This window comes from Pimephales promelas, chromosome 2 (assembly GCF_988280905.1).
Source record: "Pimephales promelas chromosome 2, fPimPro1.hap1.1, whole genome shotgun sequence".
Classification (NCBI taxonomy): domain Eukaryota; kingdom Metazoa; phylum Chordata; class Actinopteri; order Cypriniformes; family Leuciscidae; genus Pimephales; species Pimephales promelas.
The window spans coordinates 19,777,313-19,801,149 of NC_142770.1; the positions used below are offsets into that span (position 1 = coordinate 19,777,313).

Consider the following 23,837-nt stretch of genomic DNA (forward strand, 5'->3'; position numbering starts at 1 on the left):
CATAAAGAAAATTTAGGTCCATTAAATAGTTTTTTTCCCGTTATGACAAAGGCGTATATTAATTTCATGACTATTACATTAGCAGATTTCTCCCCCAGATGTCATTATTGCAATGTAATAAAAAACATTTATTTTACTTTTTGATTTTTAATGAAAACTTATTTATAGCCTAGTGTAAATATATATATATATATATATATATATATATATATATACACACACACGCACACGCACAAAGCACTTGAATTGACTTTCTGACTTGGCTTGTATGCATATTTAGACATAGTGTCATTATTCAGCTCAAGTCAGTCCAGTATTGATTTATTTCAGTTCTATAACTGTGTAACATCATCTGTTGTGCATATACTGTATACAGTGTACACACACATCTGTGTGTGGTTTTGCGTGTAAGTGCACGATATATCGAATCAATATCGTTATCGCGATATCACGTTGCTCGATATCCATATCGAAAGTGTCGCGATATTTATGCAATAATTTGTTTATGATGCGTCTGGTCCGACATGCACCACCGTTGCATTTCCCCCCGACTCATTTCCTGATTCTCCTTCTCCATAAACAATATTAAATCAAGAGAGGTTTAACTTTTCATGCCACAGATTTCCCACAGTGGTCAGAAAGAACAGGGGAGACGCTTTGTTTTTCTCACTATAAAGTCGCTACTTGCTCTAAAGCTTACCGCCGTCACTCTCTCACTTCTCCCTTGCTCTCCAACCACACAGTCCCACACACACACACACACTTGCTCCGGCTCGACGCGCACACCAGCGCACAAGTATAACATCAGGCCACGGTCCACCTGGCAACTTCATGCGTTTTCACTGATCGGATAGCTATCTGATTTATCAAAATACGATCTTCAATTCCCGTGCTATATGCAGATTTAATGGAGTGCACGTCACCGAAAGCAACAGTTATGAGGTGCGTTTTATGATCATCAGGTAAAATAAGATCAGTTCGTTTATTTACTTTTAATGAAGATAACTGTGAAAAGCTGCGACTTACTTTCACTTTGATTTGCGATAGTTTGCGCGTTGGCTTGATGAAAAGGAAATGTTCAGCAGCTGCTCATCTGCGTGATGCGTGTTGCAGTCGCGCGCCCCGTCATATCTTGCCATAACTTGACAAGCCTATAATGTTCTCATTTTTAGCGTTTTTGGAAGGAGTACATTTTACATATGTGGTTTATTTAATAACGAGATGCATTTAGGCTACATTTGTCCAGTTTCAAATGAAATTCGGCCCAGACCACCTCCTAAAGTGGTTTGAGCGATTTGATTCAAATAGGCTACGTCACGATTGCGTTTCACAGGGCATTTACACCTGGTCTTTTCACGATCAGATAGCTATCCGGTCAAAGAAAACGCATAGTGGCGTTTATGTTGCATAGTGTGTTCTGTAGACTTGCTATTTATTTATTATCTTTTACACTGTAGTGTACACAACTAACATGTCCTGTTCTGTAGACAAATTATTTAGGCCTATTTATTAATGCTGTACCAGTCCAATAGGCCTATGTCAGTTGAAATAAATCTTATGTTGTAAGAAAACTTCATTTATTTATTAATCTTTTTGATGCGTTTTCCAATAACTTTTGTAGTTTTACATCTGTTTAAAAATATAGAAATTAATATCGATATCGCAATATTCATTATCGATATCGCAATATCACATTTTTGTCAATATCGTGCACCCCTTACTAAGTGCACCCCTTACTAAGTGGCTTATCATTTGATGTTTGTGTGTATAGAGTTACTTTGAAAAAATACAACTTATGGAAGTTTAGTTTTGACTGAAGTGTTTGATTTTGTAAGAGATGTCTGATATTTTGCATGTTGAGTGTTTTGTGGTATTGTGTGTAGATTTTCAAGAAATGGAGCCAGTTTCAGAAATTGTGTGTGCAATTTGAAAAAACTAATACAATTATAGTTTTATTCTTTTTTAATTACTACAGAAATGACAATGAAATATCATGTGTGTATGTGTGTGTGTGTAAACAGGGTAAATAGAAAATGCCATCACCATTTGATAATGCCATCACCATTTGCACTATGGAATGGGATTTTTGCATAACAGTAATGAATATTTGAGTATTGAGCCATAATATTTAATTTGGGTGAAAAATTACCAGCAAAATATGAGACTCACTAAAGTAGTCATTTGCAAAGTAACTTTATAGTAACTTTCGTCTGTTTGAAGTTTTTTTCCCCCTCGTTTAGCTTATATACAAAGTCATAGGCTATTTATAATATACTTAACTTTAATAGTCCATATGATATATTTTATACAAACAGGCCGTTTTCAAGTAGACAGATGTGGGAATAATCTCCGCTTGTCATTAATTAATACAATTTGGTAGTTTTTATGTAATTTTATGTTATTATATGTCGGTTACCTTCACATTTCTTCACATTTCACCAAGCAGCTTGCTTTTGCAACTGACGTTTTACGACGCAGGTTCGCGTTGGTTTGCGACGTTCTGGTTTTGTTTTGCGGCAGGTCGCTGAAGTCCCCCATAGCAACAACACATGAGCCTGACATTTAGCAGTCAGTTATGATTAAGGTTATAACTATAAGCGATCACAACACAGGGTCTTAGCAGAGAAAATGGCAAGTATTTCCCCCTTCACTTTAACCCTGGCGTCATTCTGGAGCGTTTATCAAGTCATTTTTATAAAAAAGGAAAGGTAGCATTAGCGCATTGCTAACTGATATTGACATTCAGTGCTGTTGCTGTCTCTCTGCCTGAGCAAATCATTCATGTTTATAGTTATTTGAGATAGAATTACATTCAAGACCCGTATTTCCTTTGCTTTTTTTTAAACGTAGTATATTTCTAATATGTAAAACATGACATTTTTGCAGTCTGATTAACCATGTCTGATACTGTAAATTGGTGAGATATGATTATGATGCATGTAATCAATGTGGATGAGAAATAATCTGTATATAAGGGATGTTTTATGATTGACGGGTCTGATGTGTGGTTGTTGCACTGAATAATGCAAATTGCCTCTCAATTAATGCAAATTGCTCAATCAAGGGTTATTGTTGTGTGTGTTTCAGGCCAGTACCATGGTGGCCGTGGGCATTACCCTGGCAGCAGCAGGGTTTGCAGGTACGACTCCAGCGAAATATGATCAATTTACACAGGAACATTATACATTTCCATCTGTGCATTAATTAAGCCTGATTGTTTCCTATTCGGCTCACTTTCACAGGTCGCTATGCCATTCAAGCCATGAAACATATGGAGCCGCAAGTGAAACAAGCTCTGGAAGCATCCAAATCTGCAAGTTATATTTCTCACATTATGATCCATCCATAATTTATCTCTGTAAACTCATGCATATTGTATATGTGTGACAGGCTTTTGGTAGCGGATACTACAGAGGCGGCTTTGAACCAAAGATGAACAGGAGAGAAGCTGCCCTTATTCTTGGCGTCAGGTAGTGTGTGTTTTCATGAACAGTATCACATTCATCAACGAGGAAAATATCATATTATATACTTCAATTGCTTGTTTTAAGTTTAGATATAGCCTGTGTTTATTTACTCAAAAATTATACAAATATTTAACAGTAAAACCATGGTTATTATAGTAAATTTAACCCATAGTAAATAAAAAAATGCTTACATGTTGCTTACTAAAAACTTTTTTTTTTAAATTTAGTTTAACTTTATGGTACTGAAATAACTAAAACTGAAATAGAAATTACTAAAAACTAAAAAAAAAAAAACCCTAATTAATACTTTAACTAAAATCTTTTAACATTTTCATTTTTAATTCCAATAATTTGTATTAAAAAAATAGTATGTTTTCTGCTTACTGCTGTCCACCCTGTTAATATGTACCTAGTGTCACACAAATGTGGATGTTTGGATAAATGCTTGGATGGATTGTGATTGGCTGTCAGTGATTTTATCGTTCATCAGCGGGAAAAAACATTCGGAAAGTGATTCCAATGATATCGACATGATCGTTATAGTTGTGGCGTGGACTGGGAGAACTAGAATGATTGCTAAAACTTCAGTTAAACTTCTCATCCTTTGTGTGAACGGGCATTTAATCTGCTTTACGAGCCATAAACGTGATAGGTGTTAATAAATGTAATTCAAATCATTTTGACCCATGTGCATTTCTTAAGGTTTTCATTCTCTTTCCTTTAGTCCTACCGCTAACAAAACCAAGATCACACAGGCACACAGAAAACTGATGATTTTAAACCATCCTGACCGAGGTGAGACTTTCCCTAGGGATTCATGTTTTGTCACAGCTGAATCATCACATAGACCAGGCACAGTACTCTGCCGTATTTGAATTCCCCTGAGCTGTCGTGTGGTTTCTTCGGCAGGTGGATCCCCGTATCTGGCCACAAAAATCAACGAGGCTAAAGATTTACTTGATGGACAAACAAAAAATTAGATCTTCACCGGATGTTTGAACGAGTCACTTGAATTATTTCCTGATCATTAAACACCACGTTGTCATCTCCATCTGATCTCCTTTTTGAGCTGAATGTGGACCCAAATCAGATTCATTCCCTTTTGTTTAGGACAGTGTGAACGGCAAGATCACATTTAATCTGAATTCAGTTAATGGTGGGCCACTATCGTGTGTGTTTGACGTATGAAGCACGGCTCACACCAAACAACTTTCTGTTGGACAACGCAGTTAATACATGGAATCAGATTGAACCTGAATTCAGTTCCAGTGTGGGCCACTTTCATCAGTGTGAACAGTCAAGTCAAAAGGTCAATTTGCCATCTTTTGTTCTGAAGTTTCAATGAGCAAATCAATAACATAGACTATGCTGGTTATGCTGTACAGTATTGTATGATTCATTAGCCAATGACTCCTATGAACCGGCTCTGTTAAATGAACCAGTGTAGTCCGATTCATGAGCCAATGACTCCTATGAACCGGCTCTTTTAAATGAACCAGTGTAGTCCGATTCATGAGCCAATGACTCCTATGAACCGGCTCTTTTAAATGAACCAGTGTAGTCCGATTCATGAGCCACTGACTCCTAAGAACTGGCTCTTTTAAATTAATCAGTGTAGTCTGATTCATGAGTCAGTGACTCCTATGAACTAGCTCTTTTAAATTAATCAGTGTAGTCCAATTCATGAGCCAATGACTCCTATGAACCGGCTCTTTTAAATGAACCAGTGTAGTCCGATTCATGAGCCAATGACTCCTATGAACAGGTTCTTTTAAATGAACCAGTGTTGTCCAATTCATGAGCCAATGACTGAACCGGTTCTTTTAAATGAACCAGTGTAGTCCGATTCAGGAGCCAATGACTCCAATGAACTGGTTCTTTTAAATTAACCAGTGTCGTCTGATTCATGAGCTAATGGCTCCTATAAACCGGCTCTTTTAAATGAACCAGTGCTGTCCAATTCATGATCCAATGACTCCTATGAACTGGTTCTTTTAAATGAACCTGTGCCATCCAATTCATGATCCAATGACTCCCATTGACCGGTTCTTTTAAAATGAATCAGTGTACTCAGATTCATGAGCCAATTACTCCTATGAACTGGCTCTTTTAAATTAACCAGTGTAGTCCGATTCATGAGCCAATGACTCCCATGAACCGGCTCTTTTAAATGAACCAATGTAGTCCGATTCATGAGCCAATGACTCCCATGAACCGGCTCTTTTAAATTAACCAGTGTAGTCTGATTCATGAGCCACAGACTCCCATGAACTGGCTCTTTTGAATTAGCCAGTGCAGTCTGATTCATGAGTCAATGACTCCCATGTTCTGGCTCTTTTAAATGAACCAGTGTAGTCCGATTCATGAGCCAATGACTCCTATGAACTGGCTCTTTTAAATGAACCAATGACTCCCATGAACCGGCTCTTTTAAATGAACCAGTCAAAAAGACACTTGTAAATACATATACACATTCAGAACAAAGTAGCTGCAGCTAAATGCAATGAATGATAAAAATGTTTTTTATATACAATTAGGATTATTATGAGGTGTGGGTCCTCACCAATACTAAAAGAATCATCATTGAATTGATAAGAAATTGTAAACGCTAAGTGGAGTCAGAATCATCATGCTATATAATATAATATACAGGAGACCAACACAAAATAAAAGTCGTAGCCTTTGTTGGACAGGAAAAGAACAAAACAACAGATACACCAACTTTGAAAGGTTGGCTGGAAGATCAAATGTTTATTTATGAACTACCTGCATACAAAACATATTGCACATCAAACAACCAGAATGATCTTTAAAAAAAACCCATAAAGACTAACGAACGTAGTTTACAGAACAGAACATCTGGAAATTGATCTTTCAGTAGTCCAAATTTGCAATCTGCGAGCCAAGAAGTTCTGACAGCTTAGTGTTAAAAACAACTGCCTAGTTAATTTTAAATACTGTACATTTTAAAATAAATATACCCCAAAAAAGGCTCCTTTAGCAAAACGGTCTCGGTTGCCGCCATTACAACCCAACAGGCAGAAGATGAAACCCAAATTCAATCGTTCAGGAAGTGTTTTACATACAGCATTTAAAATGAACAGAGTTAGCAGACCAGTTTCCAGACTAACATTATTCGAAAGGTCGAGAAATGACTATTCAGTGCAAAACATCCTTTTCCCCCATAACCCCTCGCAAAGAAGTGGTTGCATATTAAAACGTAACAAAAAGCAGCTAAGGATGTCTGGGAGTCTTTCAGACGAGTTGTTTGTTTGTTTTCTGTTCGTTTTCTCTACAGCCAGCCAACATAATGTTGAAACTACGCTCTGAAGGCACAACATCTGATCAGGAACACAAGTGTGACTCAGGTTTGTTTTGTTTTTTTGTCATCTCATAATTTTTTTTCTTTTTTTTCCATTGTAATTATCTGTTCCATTGCGAAGGAACTGAAAAGTGCAATCGAGAATGTGGAAGTCCGTACGTCTATCTTTGGCAAGCTTGTACAAGCACTATTGTAAAACTGTAAAGGTGATGAGTCGCAGTGATTAGGAGAGTCCGTTGACGGCGGCCTGGCTCTGACGATCGTCTGCTTTGGTGGGGCCGTTGCTCACCGCTTCAGCGGGGCCGTGCTCCGATATCAGCTCCACTTGAGCCTGACGGGCACACACACAGATTAAACACACACACACAATGACTCTCACAGCTGTTTGTGGCGATTAACGAACATGGGTGCGCTTCGCTGTCAGGCAAAAGTTACTTTTTATTTTTAGTTGTATTTTTTAGTTTGATAATGATTTTTTATATACTAAATTCTATTTACGCTGTATTTATAATCCATTTACTCACTATTTGAGCATAGACCTGATCGTAAATCTCGAAAGCTTTAGAGCACGGTTTGGTCTCCTTTCAAAGACTATTGTTGCTGACAAAAGTTTTAAAAAGTGAACTTAAAAGGGATGGCTATTAATTTTTTTTTTTTTTTTTTTTGCTTTAGTTAACTGTAATAACCCTGAACTCATGATGATGGACTGCATGAAATTGCTATGGACAAAAAAAAAAAGATGAATAGTAAAATAGTAGTTAAATTGTAACTCTGGGTCAAATCTATCGCTTAAAATCCCTTAAAGGAGTCGTTCGCTTTTGAAAAAACTTTTGCTGGTAATTTACTCACCCCCATGTCATCCAAGATATCCATGTCTTTCTTTCTTCAGTCGAAAAGAAATTAAGGTTTTTGATGAAAACATTCCAGGATTTTTCTCCAAATAATGGACTTCAATGGGAACCAAACGGTTCAAGGTCCAAACGACAGTTTCAGTGCAAACTGTTCAAAGGGCTTTAAACGATTCCAGACGATGAATAAGGGTCTTATCAAGTGAAACGATCACTCATTTAATAAATAAATAACAAATTTTAAGTTTTATAAGCTCGAATGGTCGCCTTGCTGTGTTCGCTGTGACTCTCCTGTTCAAATATTTTAGAGTTAATTAGTTTCATTTTGTTCGTTGAATGAACCAAATGACACGAAAAAAGATTCGTTCATTTTGATGAACGAGTTCGAACAGGAGAGAATGTTTCACTTGATAAGACCCTTATTCATCGTCTGGAGTCGTTTAAAGCCCTTTGAACAGTTTCCACTGAAACTGTCGTTTGGACCTTGAACCGTTTGGTTCCCATTGAAGTCCATTATTTGGAGAAAAATCCTGGAATGTTTTCATCAAAAACCTTAATTTCTTTTCGACTGAAGAAAGAAAGACATGGACATCTTGGATGACATGGGGGTGAGTAAATTATCAGCAAAAGTTTTTATAAAAGTGAACTACTCCTTTAAAATAAGGAGATAATAATATGCAACTAATAATATGACTAAATAGCATTACTTATTAACATATAAATATTGTCCACCCAGTTCATCCATTGAATCACAGAAGAAATGTAGTCACCATGTCCTTCTTGTTCTTCCTCAGGTCTCTGGGGTTTCTCTGTCTGCTTTGAGAGTCAGCTCGTGATATGTAGTCAGCCACAGTAACTGCAAGAGATACGCCAATGATTTAATTGGCAAAAGATCTTTATGATTTGGCAGCTTTGTGTGAGGAACGGGCCAAACGTTTAGTGCTGGAAATGTTCCTCTCCCGGAGCTCTCAAATCTCATCCGCTCTTTCAACTGGATGCGAGTTTCAAGAAACCCTAAACTTGGGTGTTAAACCTGATCCGGTACGTGATGTGGCAAGTAGAGATTGGAGAGCTGTGGTGGAGAGGAAGATTCCCTTTGACTGGAACAGGACAGCTTTTGGGCTGAATCTTCCCGGTTGAGAAGGTAAAAGACAAACCTCCATGCATTTACATCAACCATGCATATCTGCATATTAGGCCTAATGTTATTTGCAATCGTGTAACCAACACGTTTAAAAGTTGTATTTCAAGATCATTTATTCCACTCAAACGTCTGAAAATAACTTCATTCAAGAAAAACCTGTAGTTGTGATCTGGCAAGTTGGATCATGTGAGCTCTAGTTGAGTGGAAAGGCCTGGCAGGTTCAATGCCATGCAGTTTGTGTTAGCACTGGCTTGTTAACTCACACCGTTACCTGGCTGCCTCTCCTCAGGAGGGCGGAGACGACGGCGACGGCTACGGTTGCGCCGCTCTTGTTTAGCTTCAGCTTCATCTACAAAACATCGGTGCAAAAACCGGACCTTAAACACTGACTGCCGTTTTGGAGAAAGCCATTTGAGCAGGTTGCAGTGTGTGGAATCTGTCTCGGGGTTATCAATTCCATAAAAACCTAAACATTTACGATCATTTTAATTGGTAACCAAATATTTTTGCATTAATAGGGTCCGATTCTCACCATTAACTATAAAGTATTCTCGTCGCTTGATAAACTTAAAGGGGTGATGAACTGAGAAATCAAATTTTCCTTGAGCTTTTGACATCTAAGAGGTCATCATATTATAAGAATATCCTTTAAGTTTCAGAACTGAAAACGTCCTTGTTTGTCCAATAAAAGCTTTTATTGGCACAGCCTCTGAAAACGACTCGTTTTTAAAAGTGGGCAACTATGACATCAAAGAGGATAAACACCACCTCCGCATTAGCCCCGCCCACCGATTCGCGCATTACACGCATAGCTAAGTCTCATACATGTATGCCTACCTTGTGATGACAAACCGGATCGATCTACCGAGCGATACAGAATATTGTGCAGTGCCTGGTTGTGGAAGAAGACAGTCGCTGCATAAGCTGCCTCTGGATTCCAATAGGACTGCAATGGATAAACTTTATTTTTAATGACGTTCCAGCTGATGAGGGTAAAACATCGTCGTCTGTTCGCTTCATTTCACTGAGGATTGTTTTGTAAACAAGACTGGATTTGCAGAGCGATTAAGAGTAAAGATCGGTGCTGTGCCGTCTATATTGGATCTGACAGGTATGGTGCAACACACGGACTCTGGGTCGAACATGTATTGGGCGAATCATTCCGGTCGCCATTTTACAACATTGGACGTTTTCAAAACAATTTCCCCCAAGTGCACCGACGGGTGAGTCGAAACTCATTATAATATGCAAAACTGTTCTCCACTCACAGCAGTGGGCGTTTACTTCCAAGTCTTCAATGCGAGACGCCCATAAAAACCGAGCGTTTTCCAGCTAGGCTCAAAACTAGGGTAGAAAATAGCCGATTACTTATTCATTTTGATGTTTTTGAATGCAAAAACCAAGCGAACGTCATAAGTTGACCTCAGACAACAATATAATACAATTTACAAAGCCAGTTCATGACCCCTTTAATGATTAATCGATAGTCGAATGAATGAGTCGCGTCTCGCTTGTTTACTTCGAAACGGAAGACGCGCCCACTTTTGACGCAAGGCCTCATGGGACGTAGGAAACTTGTGGATTGAGGAGTGAGCCAGCTCTCAAATTTAATCAGAAATATCTTAATTGGGTTTGAACAACATGAGGGTGAGTAATTACTGACAGAATGTTGTGGCAACCTACGCCCAAGTGATAAAATAAACAAAAATTCTGTATCATAATGTATAGGCAAGACAAGTAGTTTGTTCAGGCATGGTTTGTAGGGAATTACAAACCTGCGCACATATATTCAAACACACATAACTATAGGATCAGTTCTCAATGCACACGTGAATGCCATCAGCATTTATCACAGGTCCAGTTTAAAGTCTTTAGAGAGAACGGTGTCATTTTAGTTAAATGTTGAATATGATCATGCAGAATACGACATTAATGTGTCCTTTATAAGTACTAATAAACAGATAAAACCCTAGTACTGTGCATGATAATAAGCATATAGCTAATAGTGAGAACTGGACCCTGAAGTAAAGTGTTACCTATTAATTGTATAATATATAATCTGCCATAATAACAGTACAATACATCATAATTCTGTCAAATACTTGTTTAAAATAAGTCTTTATTCATAAATAATAACTTAATGTGTCCTTTGGCCTTGATAACAGCTTGCATTCTTGCTAGCATTGTTTTTATGTACAGTCATTTTCCAGTCTCTGTTGTTATTGACTTCCAAATAGTTGTTACTACAATACTAGTTGATTAAAGACTTTTGTTTAAACTTTTATATATATATATATAAACACACACACTGGTGGATTAACCATTACAGAAGCATAAAAACATGAATACTGTTAGTTTAAGGCAGCTGAGGCACAAACATTAGCTGGTTGTCTAATAAATTTGTTAAGCACAGTGTATATATATTTATTATTAAATTGTTCATTTATTCCTAAATAGTATGCAAGTGATGATATATACAGTACTGTTCAAATATTTGGGGTTTGTAAGAAGTCTGTTCTGCTCACCAAGGCTACATTTATTTATATATACAGTTAAAAACATTAATTTTGTGAACCATTATTACAATTTAAAATAACTGTTTTCTATGTGAACATATTGTAAAATGTAATTTATTCCTGATCAAAGCTGGATTTCAGCATCATTACTCCAGTCTACAGTGTCACATGACCCTTTAGAAATCACTCTAATAATTAATCAATCAATGAAATGAAATCAACAGATTAAAGTATTGTAAAAAGACTCCTCACCCAGGCCGTTCTCGCTGAGCGAGGTGTTGTCGGACTCGCTCATGCCGTCCATGACGGTGGTGTCCTCATCCGTGCGGCGGCGACGGGAGCGTCTGCGGCGGTTCACGCTCACCTGGGAGTCGCTGGCATCGGTGTCGGCCGTCTGATCCGTCTCAGTGTTGTCCAGCAGACTGTATGGGTTTCCATCGGGATCGTTCAGGACTGCCATGAAAACACCAATACAAATATTTAATACTGATATAATCAAGTTTTATGCATTCTTGACGACCACTATTCTTGATAAGTTCGTCATAAATCATAAAAGGGAGAATCCAGAGAAATTTAAAACAGACAACACAGAATTTCTGTTAGAAAAACATTTCATTGGTCACCATTATTGCTATTATAAAATTAAATGATTAGACATGCTTTACACAGGGTTCGTACACCTTTTCCAAGGTCAAATTCAAGCACTTTTCAAGCACTTTCAAGGTCAATTTTAAAGTTTTTTCCAGGACCTTATTCACCGTAAATTACAAACCAATACATAGTAAAAAAATATTATTTTGCGGTTTTTCCACATTAAAAGAGATAGTGTGAAATAAACAGGCAAAATTGTGTTTCGTAATAGCAGAAGGATCAGATATTGAAGCAAAACACAGGTTTTATTTTTCAAAATGTTGTTAGAGGATTTGATCCAAATGACATGCAGTAGGGGTGGGCGGTATGACGAAAATTCTTTTTCACAGTTTATTTTTCACGGTTTAATTTTATTTTACGGTAACGATATATTTCACGTTATAGTTATACATGTAGTTATTCTCCAAAAATCATCATAAAGGGCTTTGTATACTAAATAAACCCAAATACTTCAGAAATGAAAAGTTATTTTCCTTGTTTGACTCTTATTTGGCAAATAATTTATTTGGCAAACTATTTTGATAGCTAAATATAGTGAAAAAACATTAACTTTTAGAAGAACTTCCCCCAACTGACTGATATTACAACACTCATAGGTGCTCATAGGCACTCAATATACAACTCATAGGTGCAATTAAACTTTAAATAAAGTGTTGCTGAATCATTTTTCAATCTCATGTTATTGCTTTACCTTATCAATCAGTTTATAATATCTAAATATTTTATTTTGAACTATTCTATTCATAATAATTTAGTAACTTCCTTTTAATTTGGTAGGACAATATTAGCAATACTATTATGTTTAAATGTGTTCCCCGGTACATTTTTTGCCATGTCTGCTTATTATACTTCGTTTTTTAAGGGCCTTGTTCTGCTCTTTTTGTGATATCTGGCAACCCGTCACCTGGAGCTTTCAAGAGACGTTCAGAATCAGTTGGTTAAGTTCAGAAGTGACTAGAAGGAAAGCAGCAGTATGAAAACCATACAGCAGCTACTGTTAATGTTGACTAAGCAGTTATACACACCTATATTATACACACCTTGTAACTGCGTCATTATTTAATATGTTACAACTTACAACAGCCGCGATACACACTGAAACACCAAGATCACGGTGCACGCGCGTCCTTTGCATCAGTAAAATGCGATCGGTTCATTTGAGCGTCAGGTTGTATCACGGATCGAATCAAATGAAGATTTTATCAGCTGGTTCAGAGGCCTATTGTTTAGAGTTAGAAATTTATAATTCGCGCTGCATATTTAGTAATTTTGCCTCAGGTCCCGATCCGAGACTACCTGGAGGAGGTGCTCCGAGTTCGGCTGGTCCCGAACCGTGCCGCGGTTCGCGTGAATGTGAAAGAATCACGGACAGGACTCGGGTGCGCACTTAGTAAAGTGACCTGTGCATGCGTTTTACTTTTAGCTGATTATGATGTAAAATAAAAACACATGTATAAGGATGATAGTGTTGATGATTTACCTTGGATACGAGCGAGAGTAAGTCTACAGTGCACACACATATAGCGCGTGGACTCAGGCAAACAAATTATTAGAAGTCCACTGTCTCCTGCGTTTGCAAGCAGCAGAGAGCCAAATGCGATACACAGTAAACCTGTTGTTCACTCAGCTGCGCATAATAACAACACATATTGACCCGTGTTCTGTTTTCTATCATGCGTCGTGCACGTTTGTGATGACGTAAGATGCACGCAAACGCACCAGGATTTGATAGAATCAAGTTGAGTGTGAAACCAGGCCAACGCTGCGGGGGGCGCCGGTAACAAACGCGCTCGGGCCGCAGCAAATGATTTATTTCATTTTCATTATTTATTTCGCGATTTAATAAACAAAATATTCAGTCAGATAGGTATTTGTTGTGAAAGAAACAGTTACAATTTCAAGCACTTTCAAGCATTTTTTCCAAATTTAAGCACTTTTCAAACCTTGAAAACACAACATCAAAATTCAAGCATTTTCAAGGATTTCAAGCACCCGTACGAACCCTGTTTACAATACTTAATAAACCATTCAAATAAAATCCCCAAAAAAATAAAAACACAAAATTTGGGAAAAAAAAGAGAAATGGATTTCATAGGGCCCTAAAAGCATCTACGCGATACGACGCACTCTTTTTTTTCAAGTGCTTCCACGCCGCAGCGAAGCAGCAGTGAAGCCAGTCATAGGTTCAAACCGAGTGTTTTATGTGTGTGCGCTAAATTGTGGCGCTGTTACAAAATAGCCTAAATTAAAGCATTTAAAGTTGGGGATAAAACATAGGCTAATTATATTTAGAATACAGTAATATATAACTGCTTATAAAGGAATAAATATCAAGGAGAAAATTTCTTTCTATTGCTTAAAAAAAAAAAAAAAAAAATGCAACTGGTCGACCAATAAGAATGTCAATAGACCAAGACGGCATCGACCGATTAGTCGACTAAACGACTAAAGTTGACAGCCCTAGAATACAGTAAAACCAAGTGTGTGTGGGCTGGAGTGTACCAGAGCTGATGGAGTTGGACGCCCCCCGCCCCGATGCGCGGCCTCGGCCTGCAGGTCCTCCTCGTGCTCTGCCCCGGCCCTCCGCCGGCCTCCTCCTGCTGTCTCTCTGCTGTCTGGGGTTACGCTCGGGCTCCTCTCCCGCCAGGGACCAGTCGCTCAGCTCCTCCTTGCGCTCAGAGTCCGTCTCAGAGGCGTACGAGTGCTCAGAGTTAGTGCCTGAAAGTGGTGAAAACGTGAAAGTGTTAGCCGCCGCCGTCTACAACACGCTGGATCCTTCTCTGGAAACCCAAAGTAACGTTTACTGCATGAATTCTTGCAAGTCGACACTAGGCTTGCTACGATAGTCGTGTTGACGGTGTTACCCGGTGTTCAGAAGCAACAGCAGTTACATTATTTTGTTTTTATTTACAACAGACACCACAATTATAAATCTGAACGTTTATTACTGCTTAAAAATTCGTGAGCTGAACGAGAGTAGCCAGATTTCGTTCATCACGAGAGCGAGGAGCTTGTGTTTGGTGTCAAAGCGAAATGTGAAAAAGCCTATTAAAGAGTCTGTTGTGCTTTTCATTAATAATGATATGCTAATGAGCTCAACGTTCAAGCAATCAGCCCCCAAACTGGTGTTAATTTAAAAGCGAAACTAAAATGCTTTTAAATTTGGGGTGAAACATGACCTGTTTGAGACCGAAGCCCTACCGTAGCCAGACGTGTATCCGGGCCCCCGGCGTCCGCGGCCCCTGCCGGAGTAGGAGCGATTGACGTGCAGGGTGGTGTTAGCTGTGCTCTCTTCAGTGGCGTAGCCCTTGTCCTTATCGCCGGGCCGGTTTGGGCCAGGCCTGTGACCCATCCCAATCTGCCGCAGCTGCTCGTCGATCTGCAGCCGCTCCAGTCGCAGCTGCTCCACCTCCTGCACAACACAAACCAGCGCTTGAGCTCCTCAAACACCCGAGACAATTCGTCAGCACGCCTGCTGTGTGCGTCATACTCACGTTCAGGTACGCAATGTGGTATTCCAGGAGAACCTGCACATTGCTGATGCTCTCCTTCGTTCCAACAAATGTAAATGGCACCATTCCCTATTTAACAAAATGATTCAAATGCATTATCGTACATGTATTCATTCACCTGGCTTGCTTTTTTGTGCAACTCTCGGGTGTCTTACTTCCTGTCGGGGGAGTTTGTTGTCATTGTCGCCCTCGATGCGCACTCTCACCACACCCGATTTATCGACAATCTCCTGGATGACCTTGCCATTTTTTCCAATAACCTTCCCTACAAAGGGAAAATACGGAAGAAAATGATGCCAACACAATTTTGATGGTTAAATTCAATATGACGTTAAATTAGGGCTGTCAAACGATTAATCACGATTAATCGCATCCAAAATAAAAGTTTGTGTTTACATAATATATGTGGGTGCACTGTGTATAATTATTTTGTGTGTATATATATATATATATATATATATAATAGACACACATGCATGTATATTTAAGAAAAAAAAATTATTTAAATATAAAATATTTATATATAATATAAATTATATATCTATTAAGGCTGTCAAACGATTAATCGCGATTAATTGCATCCAAAATAAAAGTTTGTGTTTACATAATATATGTGGGTGCACTGTGTATAATTATTTTGTGTATATATATATATATATTTAAGAAAAAAAAACATTTTTATTTAGAAAATATTTATATTTATATTTTATATAAATGATATATAAATCTATATACGGTATATACATGAAAATATTTCTTAAATATTTACAAGCATGTGTGTGTGTTTATATATAAAACAGTTTGCACCCACATATATTATGAAAACACAAACTTTTATTTTGGATGCGATTAATCGCGATTAATCGTTTGACAGCCCTATTTTTAATATATTTACTTTCCTAAACTGAGTGACTTTACTTGTCAAACTGTTTTTCCAAGAAACTTTGCGTTTGCTCGCAAAAGCAATGAAACATAGTTTTTCCTCGCACCTCATAATATTTCCATCACAAGTTTTGTGAGCAAACGAAATATTTAAATATTTAAAAAAATATTGAAATATAATTTTTTCGTCCAATCTCATTTTTTTTATTTCAGCAATGTCCATTAAGGGGCTCTGTAAACATGTCCTGTTGCACACTCAGTTCTTACTTCTTACAGTTCTACACTTAGTTCTTAGCTCTTAAGACAAAACTATTTTTAAAATTGTTTGCGGCAATTATATAACTATATAAATAAAGGTTTCTAAAAGAAAAACATGCTCACCAACAAGATTGCGAGGAATCTGCACTGAATCTTCCAGAAACTCTAGATAATTTCTTGCTTTCTGAACCGCCTCTGCACTCTGTAAAGAAAGAATTTAAAATATGCATTGAATCCACTGCAGGGAGCCCGTTTGATAACAAGCCCCGTGAAAGCAGACGCACCTCTCCGTAGACCCTGAAGGTGCGAGTCTCCTCGTCCAGCTCGATGGCAGTCACCCCCGCCACCTTCCTGGCCTGCTGAATGTTGCTGCCGTGGCTGCCGATGGCGAGACCTATGAGGTCTTCTCTCACGGTGAACTCCTCTTGAAACGCTGAGGCCAGCTGCTTTGTACTCTACATGTACGGACACATGCTCGTGTTCACTGGGGCTTAAACATTAAGTTCATTTTAGAGTTGCACACTGCAGGGTTACTATCGTTCACTAAAACGAACCATAAAAAAAAATATTCTTGTTACTTGAAATACAGTAAAATAAAAGTAAAAGTATTTAATTTCCGCAGCCAAACCAGCATTTCTCATTTTCGTTTAACTTAACTTACGTTTAGTAATAACATTAACTTTTTGAGTTGAGTACAGCAGGGTTACTATCGTTAACTAAAACCGTAAAAAACTACTTAATCACTTAAAATAAAAAAAACTTACTTTACTTCAGCTCTAATCATCATTTCTCATTTTTATTTCTTTTAACTTTACGTTAAACGTTCGTTTAAAACTAACATAACTCTTTGAGTTGCACACTGCAGGGTTATTATTGGTCACTAAAACAAAATATAAAAAAAAAATTAGTTACTTATAATTAGGGCTGTGCAAAAGTTAATTGCGATTAATCGCATCCAAAATAAAAGTCTGTGTTTACATAATATATTTGTGTGTGCTGTATATAATTATTTCGTATATATAAATACCTATGCATGCATGTATATATTTAAGAATTATTTGCACTTAAATTCTGTATATATTTATAAATACATAATCTATATTATATAAATATAAATATTTTATATATGAATAACACATTTTATTAAATATATACATGCATGTGTGTGTATTTATATATACAAAATAATTATATACAGCACACACAAATATACTATGTAAACACAGACTTTTATTTTGGATGCGATTAATCGCAATTAATTTTTGCACAGCCCTACTTATAATATAAAAAAACTTTTTTTAACTGTTGCCAAAGCAACATTTCTCTTTTTCGTTAGGTTTAAATTTTGTTTGGTACTAACACAACATTTGAGTTGCAAACTGCAGGGTTACTATCGTTAACTAAAACCACATTTATCTCTCGTTTAGTACTAACATAACTTTTTGAGTGTTATATATTGTATAACTCCAGGGTTATTAATATTAACTAAAACAAATTAACATATTTTGTTACTTGAAATTAAATAAAATATTTGGAGAAAAAAAAGTAACATTTCTCATTTTCATTTAGTTTAACGAAGTTTAGTACTAAGGTTACTAAAACTAGTAAATATTTTTAAAAAAAAATTATAAATCTATATAAAATAAAATAAACTAATTAAAATGAAAAAAAACATACAAAATAACTACTGGTAACCTAAAGAGAAACCTGAAAAAAAAATCTAATATAATCTATTAACAAAATATTATTCAATTATTCAACGAACAAAATGAACGAATGGGCTTTATGCACAGCTGCACTACTTCCTGAACTTCAGCCAGCTCCTTGTTTCCTGTATGCCATTATTGGGCAAAATTGATTAATTCAGGTGTGTCTGATTATTGTTGCCATGACTACTGAGGTCAAGCACACCTGAATTAATTAATGTGTCCAATAATGGCAGACAGGAAACAAGGAGCTGGCTGAAATTCAGGAAGTAATGAAGCTGTGCATAAAGCCAATTGACTCGGAAAAAGATTTGTTCATTTTGATGAACGAGTTCGAACAGGAGCGCATCACGAAGCGCATCACAGAACAGAGCAAGGCGAGCATTTGAGCTTATAAAACTTAAACTTTGATATTTATTTATTAAATGACCAATCGTTTCGCTTAATAAGATCCTTATTCATCGTCTTGTGTCGTTTAAAGCCCTTTGAACGGTTTGCACTGAAACTGTCTTTTGGACCTTGAACCGTCTGGTTCCCACTGAAGGCCATTATATGGAGAAAAATCCTGGAATGTTTTCATCAAAAACCTTAATTTCTTTTCGACTGAAGAAAGAAAGACATGGACATCTTGGATGACATGGGTGCGAGTAAATTATCAGCAATTTTTTTTTTAAAGTGAACTACTCCTTTAAGTGCGGTGTGAAATAATAATCAAGGAGAATATACTGTGGCAGTTGACATGAGCGCTGATGTACCTCAAGGTGTTTGGTGGCCTCCTCGTTCCTGGACATGAGCATGAGTTTAGTGCGGATGCTGCGTAGATGCATGTCACTCAGCAGGGAGACGCGCTTGACGGTGGCCTCGCTCATGGACTAGAGGTGAGCAGAGAACCTGGATTAAGCTTTCGCCACAGCCAAACCCACTTACAGAAGAGCTATGATTAACTGGGACTCACCAGCACAATCAGTTCGCTGTGCTCCGGGCTGTAAACAATCCGAATGGCTCCAACCGCCTTCTTGAAATCCTTGTGGGCTTGTTCACTCTCACATCTAACATGAGCAATGAAGAAATCAGTTCATGGTTGTAACCAATATTGTCGCATCAGCACAGTTGAACTTTATGTGCAAGTCACATTTTGCCCCAAAATCAAAGGAAAAAAAATAATTCTGCTTAAAGAAACAAAAGACGTCACACTATTTTGCATTGCAATATAATTATATTAAGCACATTTCACACCCAAATTGTCATTAATCTATTTATTTATGACATTCGTTACTTTAGTGTATCAAAATGATTTGCTTTTGAGTTTGTTTGCAATTCTCATTCTCAATGGTGACCCTTTGGAAGTTTGTTTCCATCCCAGAATGAAAAATAAAAACGTAATTGCGACTTATCTCGCCATTCTGACTTATTTTTTCACAGAATTGCAAGAAATAAACTTGCAATTGAAAGAAAAAAGTCAGAATTGTGAGCTCAAAAATTTGAATACCGTGCAAAAGTTCATTTATTTCAGTAATTCAAACTAAATGGTGAAACTAAGTATTTTTATGATTATGCCTTACAATTTTCTCATTCTGAATTTGGGGTTTTTATAAGCTGTAAGTCATAATCACCAAAATGATAACAAATAAAGGCTTGAAATATCCCACTTTGCATGTAGTGAGTCTATATAATATATTTTAATTTCAACTTTTAGGTTAAATTACTGAAATAAATAAAACTTTAAACTTTTGCACAATATTCACATTTTTTCGAGTTTCACCTGAATATTAATTATAGAAAAAAAAACTTAGTTAAGATATTTAAAATGGCAAACGTGAGAAAAAGGTCATTTACGAGATATAAACTCGAAAGTAATTTCGAAAGACTCGATAAGTCATTTTTATGCCATGAAAACGTCACAAAAAAATATTTCTACAAAAAAAAATATTTTTACAATTTATGATCCAATTCTTATGTTTAAAAGCCTGATTTTAGTTTTATAGGCAAAAAATTTACCAAGATATGGATTTATTTACAGTAATCCCCCCCCCCTCTTTCTGTTTAATAAACATCCCAGGATGCACCTCACAGTATAATTTGTGTAACATTTTTCAGTTAACACAAAATGTTGGTGTCTCAATCATCACTGGATTGTCCATGGTTGTGTCCAAACAGTACTCACGCTGCCCTGAGATCATCTGGCACAGGAACAGAGCACTTAAAGAATGTGTTCTCCGTCACGGCTTTATTGCGGTTGACTGGGCGGAGACGCTCGAACGTTACGATCTCGTTGTAGGTTGCGTCACATGCGGCGTACTCGATCACATAGAACTGCAGGAAACAAAAGTGAAAGTGAACTCAAGAGATCTTCAGAAGAAAGCGAAAGTTAACTGAGCGAGTCATACTCACATCTCCCTTCATCATGCGCACTTTAGCCAGCCACCAGCCACAGGGCTCCTGCTCGTTCGCTCGCGAGAAAATCTGCACAGCACAAGTTAAAGAGTTAAGAGTTTATGCAGCTCAAATACAGAGCAATACTAATAATACACATATTTCCTCACCTCCACTTCCTCTCCTTCGATGATCTCCTTTTTGCCATCAGCAGGAGGTAACCGCACATCACTGAAGGGGACTTGTCTTTCAGGTTGCCAGCTGAGAAAATCATTTTCATATAATTATGCTCATCTCATTTTTCTCTCATTTTCATGATTGTGAAATATTAGCTTCTACTCACTTATTTTCAAACGAAACGGAGAGAGAGTCCTCATGAATGTCTTTGACAAAGCCCTGGAATAATGTGATTTATAATTTTTTTAAATGAATTTAAACAAGTAAATACATTTATTCATATATATATATATATTTTTACACACACACAAAAAAGTTTTTAATGCTAAAATAGTTGTAAAAATTTGTGCTGTCCAAAACAGTTATTATTGTTAAGAATTATAAAAACATTTTCTTCAATGAAAAAACTATTGAAATAAAATAGAAATATTAGACAAAAAATATAAATGTTGCTTTGGAAAACAATTTTAAGCACTAAAACTGAAATAAAATACATTACAAATATATACTAATATAAATTAAAAATAGCCTAAATAGAAATTTAAGAATTGAAAAAAGCAATATTTCTCTTAAGTTTAACAAAACAAACAAAAAAATAATTGTATATATATATATATATATATATATATATATATATATATATATATAGTAGTTATAGTATAAAAATATATATTTTTTACATTATAAATATATTTTATACTATAACTACTGGAAGTAAAACTGAATTATAACTTTGTCAAGTCAACATACTCAAAATAAATTAAACCTAAATAGAAAATTAAAAACTGAAACATTTTTTCTTTGAAGAACTTTGAAAATATTAAAATAGCTACCTGTAATTAAAATAACGCTGAAATAAAATGAAGATGATAAACTTGAAAATGAAAATTAAAAATGTTGTCTTGGCAACTAAAAGAAATAAGTTACTAAAATAAAAATATATATTTCAAAATAATAATAATAATAATAACATCCAAATTATTAAAACAAGCTCAAATTAAAACGAAAATATTAAGAAATTTAAAGAAATCAATAAAATAGTAAAATAAATAATACAAAAACAAGTTATGAGATAAAAAGAATAAGCACCACAGAATAAATGTAAGAAATAAACAATTTATAAAAATACAAAGACTTAAACAATAAAAGACTTTCTAATTATGTTTTACCTGCTCTATTAACACAGAAAAAAAACAAAAGGTACAACATGACAGCGTTATAATGAATCTAATGAATATTTCGTCAGAGAGCTTGTTTATATGAAGTGTGGTTATACGCTCACAATGCGTTTTGTTTTAATAAGTAGTATTTTGACTACTAAAACATTTAAATATGTTACAAAACATGAGCATTGTTTCGTTTAATATGTAGGCCTAGGTAGTACCAATCATAAGGTGTGATCAATCAAATAGGCCTATAAAATTAAATTGATAGTACATTACTTCATTACTTAAGACCAACTAACTGGTCGGCACTGCCTCTCAATGGCAACTGGCTCCAAAATGGAAGTCGGTATCTCTTAAACCTCATCTCAAAATAGACGGGTGTTAAAATATCTGCAGTGCTGGATGACAGCTGGAGATGGAAACCCGACAGCTGAGATAAAGCAGAGCAGAATGACTGAGGGATGAGATGGACACAGAATAATAACTTACACCATGTGTTTATTAATACTTTAAGTGGAAAGTCTCGTACACATATTAAGACGTATGTCTCAAAGTAATTGTCTTGACACAATCAATTCATCTGGTCGAAAAACACAAGCTACTTTTATGATTTGATCATGTCTGACCACACCTTAAATATTAATATGAGCTTCCTGGCATATTTGTTTTAGCTTGACTAAACCTACATCTGAGAAACGTACTGACAATCACTTGTGTTCAAATAAACAGTAGTAAGTTAACGTTACTTGCATTTTAAATGGATCTTGAAGGTTAATAGATTGTGTGTGCCTCAACACAATAACAGTAAAACTAACGAGCATGACCGATAGCAGGTTTGATGAACAACAATGACCAATTCCTGACTTTTATATTGATATTTAGATAGTATTATCAGAGCATTTATTATGGTTAATAAATTAATATAAATCGTTAAAAGACGACATAATCGTACGCGTGACTACATAATGTTCAATAACAGTTAACGTTAGCAGATAAAGAAAGTGAAATCAAAAGTGATTTATTCGAGCCTTAAAGCTCAGTTTCTCCTAATGTAAACTTATTTAGTATGTAGTTGGGGTTAAATCAAACTTAGCATTACATGGTGTAATGTTTTGATTATTAAAATATCCTCGCGCGGTTGCTAACCGGCTAACGGCTAACAGAGACTGAGTACAGTATACTATTTATACGCGTTGAAAGTACATGATACAGTTCGTTTTTCAATATTTACTTGAAGGTTTTACAATCCAGAGTGTCTTATGAGATACATACGAGCGTGACGTAGAGAATAATGAAGTAAAATACTGTATTTACCTTATAATAAGCTCCATTGGAGCCACGGACCTCCACCGTCAATTCCTCCATGTTGAGCGCGAAGAGGATGCTGGGTAAAGTTCCCGAACTCTACAGGGCTCAACAGTGAACCCTGAGGAACTCCTCCTTCATACAGCACTTCAACCAGAGATGAGGAAATACGTATGTATTTAAAACAGTACTTAACTTTGTGCCTACTTTGTGTCTACTTTATCCAAGTATAGATTCTGTTTACTTTTATTATTATTTTTGTATTACTTGTACAACATTTTGAAAAGAAAACACTCATCAAAGATCTCTTAATTGTACAATGAAATCAAAATTGACTATTCTTATTTTTATTATTATGGAATATTGTAGTATTATAAATGATTTATACTTTTATTTTCATTTATGTGCTCTCATAATCTTTGATTAAAATTTTCCCTCCCTCTCTCCCTCTTGCTTCAAAATCTTCAAAAGTTGATGAGATCCAGCAAAAGCAACCCATAACAAATTCCC

The 23,837-nt window shown here is 36.2% G+C and overlaps 3 protein-coding genes across 7 annotated transcripts in view; 1 reads left to right on the top strand and 2 right to left on the bottom strand.

Moving 5' to 3' along the window:
• LOC120491833 (uncharacterized) overlaps window positions 1-2,484 on the bottom strand; it is a 163,679-nt gene extending 161,195 nt beyond the window's left edge. For all 4 annotated transcript variants that reach the window (XR_016145740.1, XM_039689816.2, XM_089117702.1 and 1 more), the window contains exon 1: window positions 2,417-2,484. The gene's annotated coding sequence lies outside the window, so the exon portion shown is untranslated. The remainder of the gene's footprint in view (window positions 1-2,416) is intronic.
• Window positions 2,484-4,516, top strand: dnajc19 (DnaJ heat shock protein family (Hsp40) member C19). Its single transcript, XM_039689789.2, has 6 exons — window positions 2,484-2,631; window positions 3,088-3,139; window positions 3,243-3,313; window positions 3,391-3,470; window positions 4,192-4,262; window positions 4,377-4,516. The coding sequence occupies exons 1-6, from the start codon at window positions 2,629-2,631 to the stop codon at window positions 4,445-4,447; spliced, it is 348 nt and encodes a 115-aa protein (XP_039545723.1). The 5' UTR covers window positions 2,484-2,628; the 3' UTR covers window positions 4,448-4,516.
• Window positions 4,517-6,189: 1,673 nt separating this feature from the next.
• Window positions 6,190-23,569, bottom strand: fxr1 (FMR1 autosomal homolog 1). Of its 2 annotated transcripts, XM_039689770.2 has the most exons (17): window positions 23,337-23,569; window positions 21,023-21,075; window positions 20,850-20,940; window positions 20,698-20,769; window positions 20,471-20,619; window positions 19,262-19,355; window positions 19,062-19,178; window positions 16,885-17,055; window positions 16,724-16,802; window positions 15,616-15,725; window positions 15,443-15,529; window positions 15,150-15,360; window positions 14,451-14,666; window positions 11,550-11,750; window positions 9,053-9,130; window positions 8,408-8,493; window positions 6,190-7,120 (listed from the first exon to the last, which is right to left on the bottom strand). In XM_039689770.2, exons 1-17 carry the CDS (start codon window positions 23,385-23,387, stop codon window positions 7,013-7,015), a joined length of 1,974 nt encoding a protein of 657 aa, XP_039545704.2. In that variant the 5' UTR covers window positions 23,388-23,569; the 3' UTR covers window positions 6,190-7,012. The 2 variants fall into 2 exon arrangements, with proteins under 2 accessions (XP_039545704.2, XP_039545705.2); XM_039689771.2 differs by lacking the exon at window positions 9,053-9,130.
• Window positions 23,570-23,837: the final 268 nt, after the last annotated feature.